At 50.2% G+C, this 13,426-nt stretch overlaps 1 protein-coding gene across 2 annotated transcripts in view; it reads right to left on the minus strand.

Moving 5' to 3' along the window:
- Positions 1-13,426, minus strand: part of Tmcc2 (transmembrane and coiled-coil domain family 2) — a 37,270-nt gene extending 23,844 nt beyond the window's left edge. Inside the window, exons 1-2 of one of the 2 annotated variants that reach the window (XM_052201195.1) lie at positions 13,195-13,426; positions 3,050-3,574 (exon numbers count right to left, since the gene is read on the minus strand). In XM_052201195.1, coding sequence (XP_052057155.1) covers positions 3,050-3,574; positions 13,195-13,401 — 732 coding nt within the window. In that variant the 5' untranslated portion in view covers positions 13,402-13,426. Of the gene's footprint in view, positions 1-3,049; positions 3,575-12,140; positions 12,577-13,194 lie in introns of those variants that run through there. The other variant, XM_052201196.1, reaches the window with a different exon arrangement.

A 13,426-nucleotide genomic window follows, 5' to 3' on the forward strand; every position in this document is an offset into this window, starting at 1 on the left:
CTGCAGGAACTTTTTCTTTCATTCACTGAAGTTTCCATAATGGCTAGAATAGTACCTGGCACTTAGAGAAGATGCTCAGTAAATATCATCAAATAAAGGGGAGTGCAGGGAGGCGCAAATGAAAGCACTCAAGGAAAGGAGAGGGCATCTGCTGACTTATGGCTGCTGGCTGAGGCTCTGCTAGAGACTGGGTGGCCCAGGACCATCTGTGGGAAGTCCTTTTGCTTGAAGAAATGTAGAATCAGTGTTACACGTAAAACATATGAAATGACTCAACAGCTTATGGTCACAAACGGTTGCAAAGTCATCCCGGGTGTGATAATTCTGCCAAAGCAAAGCCTCAGGTCTGTCAAGTTGATGGCTGAGCTCCTGCACTGATGACCAGTGCCAGGCACAGAGGCAGGGCAAGCCTGGCATGGTGGGAAGAGCACTGGACTTGGGATTAGGATTCCCCAGGTTTATACAACTGTGCCACAGGTTCTGAGCTCTGTGGTTTAACAAGGCATACCCCCTCTTTGGATACATATATATCAGCAAAATTTGAGCTCTCAGGATATGGCTCATCTGGCTTAAGAAATTACTTTAATGAATCCACAAAAACAATTGTCTATATTGGAAGAGCATCAAGCCAAACCTGAGCCAGGGCAGGTGGGCAGTGATGCCTGAGTGCACCGACTCCCAAGTAATTCTAAGAGCTGAGATGCACAAGGAGTCACAGTCGGACTTTGTATGGGGACTTGAGTCTGTGCTGGTGACCATCTATAGTAGAAACAGCACTACAGCAGAGTGTCCTTGGAACCATGCTGCTAGAGAGCCCACCAACCTGTCCCTCCCCAACGGGACTCCACAGTGAGCCAGCACTTTACCTACTTCGCTCTTTCCACTGTGCCCATCCTCTGTGGTCCTTCCTGGTAGGTAACCACCCATCAGCAGGCTCTCCCTGCAGCTCCTCTTCCCAACAGGCAGCCCCGTTCCCCACAGCTCATGTGCTCTAGAAGTAGAACCACTTCCTCCAGCTCTCATGGACACACCAGCCCGTGGCTTTGAGTTCCTTGCTGTAGCAATTTTCCTTCCTCCGCCCTCCACCGCATCAGCCTGCCTCTATGTCTCTCTGACCTCCGCCATCACCCACCAAGCAAAGCCCGGCTCACAGCTTCCCCTCTGCCAAGGGGCCCACCTAACCTCTGAGCTCCTGACGCAGCAAATTAAATCTTTCCATTCCTTCCTTGTCTGGGCCGTATCTCCCATTTCCCAAGATACCAACTCCTTTATTCTTCTTCTAAGGATCAAACCTAGGGCCTGGTACGTGCTAACATACTCTATCACTGAACTATATCCCTAGTCCTTGTTTTATTGATAGCCTCACTATGTAACTCAGGTTGGTCTTGAACTCACGATCCTCCTGCCTTAAGCCTCACCAGTACTGGGATTATAGGCACGTACATTCACACCTAGCCAAGTTTCCAGTTCTTAAACCCCAATGGCATCCCTGCCCCCAGCTCCTCCTTGTGATCTCTCAGTGCACTTGCTCTCTAACCCCTGAACATCCCCCATCTCCTCTTCTCCACATCAGCTTTCTTCACCTCCTTTGCAAGCCAAGATTTTGTGCTAGCTCTGCCACCTTCGCCTTTAGCATTTCTCCCAGCAATCCTTCAGCTCTTTCTCTCCTAATGGAGTCCATGAGAGGGGAAATGAATTACAGCCCTGGAGCCTTGGGGGGGGAGGGGGTGTGGGAGCAAACCTGCAGAGAGAGACGCAGCCTCGGGGCCCAAGAAAGGAGGGAAGGCGGGGAGAAACCGGTGTGGCACAAGCAGCAGGCCAGAGTGGCTGCCTGTCCCTCCTACATCAGTGGGATCTGGCCTTAGCCTTCTCTTCACTCGAAACGGCCCCTTGAGGATCCACCTCACCCACACCAGGGTCGTCAACTCCAGTGCTGCTTTTACCTGCCAGCCCGCTCCAGGCCCACTGCAGCAGGACAGCCCCTCTCCCAGACCCCGCTTCCTCTCCCCTTTATTTCCTTTGTTTCCCATCGCTTCTTTCTCTACGGGTTCGGACTCCCCAGTATGCTGTGAATTTCTCCCCTTTCCATTCTCATGGCTGCAGTTGCTGTAATAACTCCAAAGATGGTTCCCTTGGCTCCTCCCCATCCCCCTTCCTAATCTACTGCCTGTGTCCTAGTCACTCTCTGTGCCCTTTCCCCTGCCTAACAGGCTCCCATCGCTTCACTCGACTCCAGACTGGATGCGGCATGACCCTCTGCGCTCTGGCCTCTGCCTCCCCGAGTCTCCACAAGCAAGAAGCACGTGCCACCAGCTCCCTCGCTTAGCCGCATACCAACCTTCCCTGTCTCCTTCAAGATTTAGTTCCATAGAGTCTTCCAGAAAGTCTCTGGCCAATTCCCCTCCACCCTCACTGCCTACTGTGCTTCCAAGTTTCGAGGCACCCATCAAAGCCTTTCCAGTCCTCTGCTAGTGTTTCTAGACACTGGGTGGCATGAGATCAGCCACATTGGTTGGCTCGCTCCTGCAACATCCAATAAACACTCACTTAACATTTGCTACACAAGTAAACAAATGAGTTGGACACATTCATGAATGCCAAACAACACTTCATGGCTTCCCCCCCCCCTTCTTTTTCAGTTGGTAATAATCACAGTAAAGATAGTGTGCCAGGTTCCAGTCCAGGAAGTTACCTTTGCTAACTCATAACTAACACTGCCCCCATTTCAATTGGCAACACAGAAGAGCAAAGAGATGCAGAGGCCAGTTAATGCTGCTAGTAAGAATAATAACCAGTCCTCAGTCTCCTCAAAACATGTTTAAGGAAAACAAACCAAAATTACTACCAGCCTAGGCAAAGGACCATTTTTGAAAAAGCAATCCCTTAGACAAACAAAAATTAGCACCTTGAGGTGTCTGGCTTGGTCATAGCCTAACTCCTCGGCCAGGACAGATAATAGGGTAGGAAGTATCAGCAGTGCCTGTCAAGGCACCAGCTGGGCCTCAGAGGTTTCATCGTGGCTCTCCCCCCATCCCAACCCCCGACTTACCTTGTCCCCGATGCTCTCTGCCTCCTCAGCCAGGAGGTATGCACTGCTGCCATCAGCCAGGAGCAAGGCCGTGTCGGTGGTAGAGGAGGAACGGGGTCGGCCCTGGTGCTGGTGCAGGATGGCGGCCAGGCTGCTGTCCTGCGGGGCCTTCCGAAGCAGGTGAGGACTGCCGCGCTGTGGCTCCAGGGAGCTGCTCTTGGCGCGGCGGCCACTGCTCCCGCCACTGCTGTGCAGGCTGGCACCCCGCTTGATGGAGGGCCTGGAACGGATTTGCTGTAACACACGGTTGAAAGCAGTAGGTCGGGCAGGCAAGTCGTGCAGGGACACAGCATAGGAGACGCGGTGCATCTCCGGGGAGCGTTCCTTCTCATCTGGGGAGTCCTGATCGGATAGGCCCTGCTGTTGCTGCTGTTGCTGGGCCTCCTGAGATGCCTGGTGCTCCCTCTCCCGTGACCTGCGGCGACTGTGAAATAGGTGCTTCAGGCCGTGGCCAAACATGGAGCCCTCTGAGAGCTGCTGGATTTTCTTAAGGGGGAGAGATGAAAAGCCCTGGTTAATGGAAAGCTGCTGGATACTTTGTCAGTTGGGGTTGAAGGAGGGTCTAATCATAAAAGACCAGAGCAGCTAGTACAGACATCTGAACGGGGGGATCCCTATGGATGGCTTGCTATGCCTACAAGGCCATCTACCCTTTGGTTCCTAAAGGAAGTTCAGTCCTTGGAAAAAGCAGGTCCATATAATCAGGTTATATCTCCGAAGCAGGTTCTGTTAATTCTGCACCCAGCATCTTTCCACCTTTCTCACCAATCAAACTGCAAGGTGTTAATGCATTTTGCTAGAACTTCCTGCTTCGACGGGCAGTGGTGGCACATGCCTTAAATCCTAGCACTTGGGAGGCAGAGGCAGGCTGATTTCTGAGTTTGAGGCCAGCCTGGTCTACAGAGTTCCAGGACAGCTAGGAATATATAGAGAAACCCTATCTTGAAAACCAAACCAAACCAAAACAAACAAATAAAAAGAACTTCCTGCCTCACTTTCTCCATAAAGGAACTGGTCCTCTCTAATTCCCCCATCTGGGAATGTGAAAGTAGTGTCTGGAGAATCGGTAGCCATACTGCATCTCATCAACCATGAGATGACCTAGCTGATGACAGGGCCAACCCATGCCAGAAGAGTCTACAAAACAAGCGTCCACAAACGTTACCTCTGTCCACATGTCTCTACTATGACTTTCTGTTACTTACAGCTAGCTAAGTTCTGACATGGCAGACAATGAAATAAACATTATCTGTCTGAGCCTAGAATATCCACTGCTGTCCAGACAAGAGGCTGTCATTTCCCCCCAAGACTAGAACCAACCTGAAACCCCAGAACCTACTGCTGCCCCAGTGTGGTGGCACTGCCCCAAGGGACTCCAGCTGCTTCCCCCAACCCCCAACACTGCCCAGGATGGATAAATGGCTGGTGGATGGGCTGCCAGGGCAACGGCCGAGTAACGGCAGGCAGCTTCCCCTGTGAGGCGATGGCTTATCTGTGCCGGCCACGTCTGTCTTCCGAAGAGTTCCAGAGCCGTGGGAGGAAGGGTGGGACTCAGAAAAGCAAGGGAAACATTACACTGCCTCCTCTAAGAGGAAAACAGAGCCAAGTTACCTGGGGCTCAGGAGCCACAGAAGGCTTGTCTCTGTGCTGACACCCTATAACCTCACAGAGCAACCTCCATCATTAAAATAATTGTTTTAATAATCCAAAAAAATTAAGACACGCTAGTTTTTCTTCCTTTCTTTTTCTTTTAGAAACAAAACAGAGCAACAACTTGAGCATGAAGGAGGAGAGCCTTTCTTAGTCTCCAGCTTTGGAGCAGCTGTCCGCTCTGTGCTCTCTGTGCCTAGGTGCACCTATGCTTCCGTGTGACTACAGGACCCTCACCGGCACAGCACGGAAGGACCCTCAGTCAAGCCCCACAGTCTACCCCACCCCCACCCCCCGTGCCTGGAACCTCACAGGTCACATCTGCCCATGCTCACACCCCACCACGAGCTGAGTTTGGAGTTCTGTTCTCTCCTGCATAATCTCATTGTTTTCCCGGATTCCCACAAAAGCAACAACCACACACCAGCACCCACTAGAGAAAGTATTCCTTCTAAAGAACGGAGGTTTGGGGCGGCTCTAGAAACACGTCTTCTACGCCAGGTGCTCCCAGGGTTGCCGTTCCTTCGGAGAGGCAGCACCCCAAGCCCACTTGACTTCATACTGGGCAGAACCAAGATGTCTAAGGCAGAGTGGACGGTAGCACACATATGTCATTAAGTGCAGAGTGAGCCAGATAGATCTTGGGCCTCCTGAGTACAGCTGAGTTACCATCTCTCTCCTTCACATGGCCAGGCCCAAGCTGACACAAGACTTCCAACAAGGCACCCCAGATGGGGCCTCTTGGCCCTGGTTTTTTCCCAACTGTTCCTACTAACTACACTATATCCTCTGAGCTTTCTTTCTTTCTTTATTTTATTTTATTTTATTTTATTTTATTTTTATTTTTTTTCCTCTGAGCTTTCTTATACTCTATTCCAGGCCCTTCCTCCACACGCCACCCCTAATCTGCTTCTCCAACACAGAAGCCCCTCTTTCCCACACACTCAGGGTGACAGTGTTTCCCCTAAAAGACTTTAGTTGAGTTCCTGGGTACACAGCCCTGGGATCTGGTGCATTATGGGGCAGGGGGTTGAAGAATCTCACTTACCCACCAGCCATGTCCTCTCCACCCCTACAACTCTTGTCTAATTTGCTTTTAAAGCTATACAAAGTGTTTTTAACTTTTGCTGTCAGTCTAACCCAACTGAGGCACACAGCTCTTAGGCGGCTAATCCAAACCACAAAGATAGAGGGCTTCAACCTCTAGTCGAATTTACCTTTCCTGGCCCACACCTAGCACCGGACTACAGTAGTTGTTGTGTCTCCTGGGACAACACCCAAGGCAGGACCAAAATATAGCAAAAAAATCTCAGAGCCAGGAGGGAGAGCCCCTGAACTGTAGGAGTCTACTCAGGCCTCCTTACAGGACCTGGGCTAGCCTCTAGCCACAGGTCTTCATGTCAAACCTTCATTTCTCCCTTCTCCAGGTGCTCCGCATGGGAAGGATCTTTGTACCAGCAGTACCCAAGACTCTTAAAAGTCCACAGAAGATAGAAAGGAAAAGAACAAAAAGTAAGTCAAAGAACAATGTGGGGCGGGGGGAGTAAGAAGCAAGAATAGCAGGGTGACACACAGGCCAGCTGCTTCTACCTGTGGGTGTCAGCGGGATGGTTAGGGTTTTGACATAGCGTGATGAGAGGGAAAAAGAGAAAGAAAAAAAAAACCCTCAGTTCATATACATACCCAGCCCCAAGTTTCAGAAGTGAGGAAAACCATGGCGACTAGCTCGAGGGAACTTAGCCACCAACGCAGCAGAAAGCGCCACCTGCTCTGACTAACAGGTTCCAGCTTCTAAATGTCACTAGCTCTCCACATTGACTGTTGCTTTCCTCCAGCTGCCAAAAGCCACTGCCATGGCCAGACGAGACCATGTGTCAAGAAGAGACCTGCGAGGCTCAAGAGTCAGGGATGGGGACCAAGCTCTCTGTACCCATGGAGAGTACAGTGTGTCCCCAGGCTGGCCAGCGGGTAGCTGAAAAGGGCAGCTTCCAGCTCACCTGGGGAGGGCAGTGGGGGAGTCCTACTGCTCCTCCCCTAGAACTGTCTTCAAGTGCAGGGAGGATCGAGCTCTCTGGGTAGCCCTGTGTTCTCAGGAAGAATGGTGCTCTTTCCTGAGAACCCTGTGGTTTCTGAACAGCAGGTTTCAGCTGTTCTCCTCCCTGGGTGTGGGTCCAACAAAGGGAAGTTTGCTCCAGATTCTGCAAAGACAGCTTAAAGAAGCCAAAAGGAAAAGGCTTCAGGGTGTGGTGTCCTTGGCACCATTTGGCTACAACAACATGACCTAAAGCAGTTTCCAATACCTGCAGGTCTCTACGTCCTCATCAAAATCCTGGAATCGCTGACGGGGTCACGGGGAGGCACAAATGAACCCAGAGCTAATGATCTCTGGGTATCTTCTGTTTAACCTTTCTCCACATGGTCTGGCATTCCCTCTGCCCTACCACAGACATGGCTGTGAGGACTCAGGGGTGCCTGGGTCACCCTGACTGAGCCTTTATAAGCCTAGGTCGCCAACGTTTCCTCTATTTATAGGGTCTCTATGGAAACAGGGCCAGCTTTAGAGAACAAGTCACTGGGAAAACCCACAGAGACTGTCAGGATCCTGAGGGGATTGTGAAATCTCCACTGCCCCCCTCCAACCAACCAAGACAGGCTGCAGACGGGGTGCAGGGCAGGGTCTGTCTCCCCAGGCTTCATGCTGCTGACTGCAGAGTGGTGGAGAGGCAGCAGCAGCCGGTTCTCAGCCTGCTTGGGGTTTCTATTGGAAACACAGCGATGGGAGGTTTCTGGATCCATTCTTCTTCCCCAGGATGAGTTCACATCCAAAACAACAAGACAAAAGCAGGTCTTACTTAAACCAAGAGCGGCTGAGTCCCAGTGCGGCCCCCATTTGAAATCTTGTGCTTTTTGTGCTTAGAACAGTCTCGCTGGAGCTAACGAGGGTCAGCTGGGGAAAGTCACCCACTGGGGTCTCTGCACAGAACTAAGTCATGGATCCCAGCACAGGAGACTTTTATTAGAGTTGCCATTGCAATGTGCCCTTTCTCTGCTTCTCCGGGTTGTAGCCATCCCCTCTACCCCCTCTCTGGTCATGCCAGCATATATGGGGTCCCTCTACTCCAAACCCATGAGGACTCATTATCTGCACCATTCACTGCGGTCAATCACCAGCTGTCTTGCGCCTTGGCCTCTAGAGCACTCTCGAACCCTTGACAGAAATCCTTGACAAGATGAGTGGCTGCCAAGCCAACGCTGTCTCACCTACTACCCAGCAGAGACCTCACTGAAAACCTGGCTATCACAATTGACGTAATTGTCCCCAGTCTACAAAGCAATCCTAAAAAGTGATGTACTCCTTAGACAATCACCTTCTCCACGGGCTTTGTCTTTTCCAACATTTTAAAATGCTCAGTTGAGCAGGTTTGGGGGGGGGGTTTCCCCCTTATTTTCTAACGCAGATCCCTCCTGCTACGGCTCGAACCCCTGTCTCCATCTATCATCTTAGTAATTGCCAAGAATGTGTTGGCTTGGAAGGAGAATGGCCTTGCTGTCCTCGCAGATGGCTCTGGGAGGGTTTGCTGGGGCCCTTGTAGCCAGCGAATTCCTGCAATGGTGGCTGGAAGCAGAAAACCTTTGCTAGTTTGGTTTGAGGAGTCAAATCCACAACCTGCTTGTTCTCTTCCAGCTTTGTTTTAACTTCTTAACATAAGTGACAGACTCCTATGTTAGCAGGCAAGAGTAGAGCCTTCTTTATGTACTCTTGTTTAGCCAGGGCCCCGGTCCAAAGAACCGTTATCCTATTGGATGGGGATTTCCAAGGGAGATGCCAAGTCTCATGGAAAAGATTAACACAGGTGATTTGGGGTTGTAAGCAAGACCACCCACCACACACCCACCCACCACATACCCACCCACCACACCCAGCACCTTCAAACCTCTCCTTATCTACAGCAGCCTTTAACCTCACTTCCATATTCACAACCCATTGAATATTTCAACTCCTTGTAAAGGAAGACGTTCTTAATGTGATTGGCAGCTAGGCCACAATTGGATACTCACAAAAAAAGAAGCACGTTCTGTAAACACTGTGTTGTAACTAGGACAGCTGGGAGTGAATCTAGAACCCAATATGTGACAGAACAGAGAGCTTCATTTGCCACATGCTTCCCTGCAGGCCCTAGTTCCTCCTGAGCCCACACACAGGGCTGCTCGGGAATATTGCTGCAGGCTGGGGGTGGAGGGCAGTCCCCGCCTCAGGATCCAGTGTCCTCATAAAGTAAAGATGGGTCAAAACTAGCAACTTGAGCATCCCCAAAGCTCTCTGGTCCCCGGCACTGACAGGCAACAGGGTAAACACTATACTGAGGTCTGGGTTCTTGCCATCTTTCATATCCTAGCTAGACATTCTCCTTGTTTGTTAATTAATGCTCTGCCCTTTCTTTACTATTCTGATCTCAAGCCAGCTCTCCTTCAAGCATCCTCCCTGACTGACCCTTGTCTCGTATTTCACTGCACGTGTACACTGAGGCCTGGGTGTCCTGGGTTTCTTGCACCTGAAAATGAAGGCATTGCCCTGCTGAAGAACTAAGTTTCCATTTCTTGGGTTAGGTCTCCCTCAATCCTGCTTCCCCTGGTGAAATCTACTTCAGGGACCCAGGCCCCATAGATTGCAGGGATACTGTACCCAAGAATAGCCATACTGCACAGTCACTAAATCATCCAAAGTCCCAGGATGTACACAGGCTTTATTCCACCTGCACCCCACCCCCAAAGTAGCTACTCTTCTTCTTTACTTAAAGACTGATGCCACAAATTTTAACCAACTCCTGGTCCTTAAAAAACAAAACAAAGCAAAACAAAATAATGAACAGAACAGAAATGCAGAGGGTCAGGAATGTCAATGTTATTTTGTAAATAGATGACCTGTCTATTTCTGCTTTTATTAAACTGCGCATGTCTCTCTATGGACACCTTTATATGCATGTCCTATTTCAGTGTTTATAATAAAATCTTTCCTTCTTAAAGCATCCAGTTATCTGATAGTCAACAGGCTAACACAAACCTACGCTCTCACCAATACACTGAAGAACAGGGAAGGAACAGGAGCCATTCTCAGGAGGCTGAAACACCCTCAAGCACCCATACAGGAAAAACCACCTAGGGTTCCGCTCTATGTTCCCTTGGTGTCTGTTGTCCACCCTGCCCCTCACTCCGTAGGAAGAGAGAACCGAATATGCAGTGAACACAGGAACAGGATCTGAGCCTCCAGTCAAGAGCGCTTCCAACCAGATAGGAACAATAGAAGGCAAAACTCCCCTATTTTCTTTAAGGAACGATCATGATGCTGTTCAGAAACCCCAGGGTGGAACCCAGCTTTTATCAGGGGACAGAGCCTCTGGGAACTTTCCCTGGCCAGCATCCCCAGGCTTTTCCTCTCAGGAAAGTCTCTTCCTGAATGGAGCAGTGGAATTGGAATGATGGAAGGAGGGCCATGCCTTCCCCCAGCCTCAGGCTTCTCCAGGATCAGGACAGAGCTGTTCATGAAGCTCAGCCATTCTTCCAGGCCTCAACTAATCTCTGTGTGCAGAATCCTCCTAAGCTCCTCCCCACACCCCTTCTCACTACAGCTAGTCTCTTCCACAGAGAATTCTGTTACACTTTCGGGCAGCCAGCAATCTCTCCTCAACAAGCAGGGGCTCTGGATAGCAGCAAAGAATGGGATCATGAGATCAAGTGAATGGAGACGTGAGCTTGGGTGGTTAAAGGAATCCACGTTAAACGATCAGGATCCCCTTACATACTGTCTACTGAGATCTCTCCCCTGGAGGATACATGCTTATATGAAGCTCTGGCAAAGTCTCAGAAGTGTTTACACAAGCCTCCTGTGGGGCCAGGCCCATTTGCAGGTTGCTTTTCTGTTACAGTTACTGTTTAAGAATGTTACTATGTAACTGTTTTCCAGACACCCCACCCCCACCGCATAATCACAGATTCCAAGCTACCACAGAAGAAATTTACAGTGATAGAGGGCTTGTCTAGCATGCTCGAGACTCTAGTTATGATCTCAGGATGTCCACCCCTACCCCAACCCCCACACAAAATAAACCGAGAAATGCACATCACGCAGTATGATCATCCTTGAAGGACCAGAGATAGCGGAAGTCCCTGGACACTGCTGGGCATCATCACTAGCAAAGTATTATTCAGATCTCTAGCAAAGACCAAATTCTCCTCTTTCTCTCCTGCTATGGAGCTGCTTTAGACAGAGCTTTACACGCCCTTTGCTGCTTGCCCAACAATCAAGATGATTGTCTCCATGACACACAATCAGTCACCATGCCTCGAGCTGTCACAAGAAAATAGAAGCGGGACTAAGGGACTGAAAGTTCCTATCTCCAAGTTCAAAATGAAAGCAAAAGCAAGCCAGAGCTCCTGAACAGCATCAGCTAAACACAAGCATGGGGAAAGAGTATCACAGATTACAAAGAAAACGCACCCCTCTTGGTACTGTTATCAAATTTAGAACAAGTCATCTCCCACCCAGTTCCAGAGACAATGATGAAATTTTTCCACTAAACTGTCAGCCATGGAAAACTTGTCCAGCACTGGAAAACAAGTTTGGCCACACTCCGATATCCCTTGTTTCCTTTCTTCAGAAAAGTTAAGTGACATGCCACATTTTGGTGGCCCTGAGTCATGTCTGGTAGAGAGGTCTCTGTACTGCGGTAAACATGTTGTGATGAGGCAGACAGAGATAAACAGGCAAGCGCTCTGTGTGTCTCCCTGTGCTTGTATGAGCTTGGGTCCACACTACCTGGGCTGTATAGAAGTGTGTGTGTGTGTGTGTGTGTGCGCGCGTGCGAGTGCGAGGGTCCCCAGTTCTCAATTCTTCTTCAGGACGGTTCTGTGATTAACATATTGTAGTCAAGTGCAGAGCTGTTGCTCTTTCTGCCCCTGATCAAAATGAATGTCATCAAAAAAGATGACACAGACAAGGAGCCTCGGGCAGCTTTATAGACACAGAGAAACTACAGCCCCCTTACTACAGCCAGCAGAGGGAGGCCAAAGGATCACCCCCTGTTCTTCTCGGCAGCATTTAAGGGACTTCTTTGTGTCTGCCATCTCATTTAAAACAGAAAACATGTCACTTGGGGGAAGGGAGCGACACTTCTGGAGCCTGAGGAAATCACGAGCTTTGTAAAGAAAGCCTAGGTGTGCAACAGTCCATCATTAGGTGGAAGGTGGGTGGAAAGAGGTCAGGTTTGCAAAAGTTCCACAGAAATGTAAAAGTCCACACAAGGAGTGAGTGGGCTCCCTTCCCCAAAGGAACACACATACACACACACACAGACACACACACAGACACACACACAGACACACACAAAAGCGCACATGCACTCACCTGGCTTCCTGACTTTGAGCTGCCCAGGCCAAAGGAGGAATGTCATTAGTTTATTCTAGCGAGCTCCTCAGGGCCCACAGCCATTGGTACACAGGCTTTAACCTAACGGGAGTCCTTTCTGCTCCCCTATCCCAGACCCTGCACCCTTTCCGGAGAAAATTTCCAAGGCATCAATCTCCAAGGCATTTAAGTTCCTTCCTGGGGTTGACATGTCTCTCAGCCCGGTTGTGAGCTGACCTAAGGGGCCTGAGCTGGCCGTCCCGATGGTAACTCCAGCAAAGGCGCATTATTTATCCTGGCTGCGGCTGTAATTGATACAGAGATGTATTCAATACAGCTCGCCAATTGTCTGGAAGATCTCAGGCTGGAAAATAAACAGCTCCATGTGAACGGCCCTTTCCAATTCTGGTTCTAGCTGCCGGCTCAGCATGTGTGCAACTTGAACCGAGGCCCCAATCAGCCCAGGCTCTGCCCTGCCACCTGTCAGTTCTCCACCCTGGGGGTTGGTTCTGGAGGCAGAGAGGGATCTCCAAGCTCTAGCTTAACCTCTGGCTCCACCTAACGGTAAGACATCTACACCCCCCTTTTCTAGATGGACAAACTGAGCTTCGTTCAGAAAGGTGCTCAAAAAGAAAAAAAAATCCGCACTCGGAGGAGGCTAATTGGCATAGGAAGGTAACAACAACCTATTTAGCTTCCCAAGCTACAATCTTCTTCTCTAGCCTTCCTACAGAAGGGAGAGCACTGTGAACTTTCTAAGTTAGCATCTTAGATCTCTCCAACCCTTTGTCTGCAAATAGCGTTTCGCACACGTTTTTCAAACACTCTCAGATGAGTGAGTCATTAGAACGTTCGCTGAATAATGAAGAACACAGAGGCCTGAGATGGAGCTGATAGACAGGAACAAATGGTGCCTAGCTTCCCCCTCCGGACCTAGCCAAACATCATTCATCCTCTCTGACCTCTGCGCTTCCCCATCACTTTTATTCGGTTAAGACACTTCTGCGAGGGGTGGGGGAAGCTACGGGGCGGGCTGGAGACCGTCTGCGCTCACCTTTAAATCAGGAGGCTTGCTTCGGGGACCCGGGTTGGGTGCCACCGCAGCGCCAGCATCTGAAGTTGGCCCGCCAGCGGAGTTAGCACTCGAGGCCTCCCCATGCCTGAGGTCCGCGCCTGGCAGAAGGCAAGCTGCGTCTTCCATCCCAGCCCCATCCTCCTCGCCCTGCTGTTGCTGCAGCTCGTCCGATTTGCACCTCTTCATGGTGTAAGTGGGTCGGCAAGGGGAA

Source organism: Apodemus sylvaticus, chromosome 12 (assembly GCF_947179515.1).
Source record: "Apodemus sylvaticus chromosome 12, mApoSyl1.1, whole genome shotgun sequence".
Taxonomy (NCBI): Eukaryota; Metazoa; Chordata; class Mammalia; order Rodentia; family Muridae; genus Apodemus; species Apodemus sylvaticus.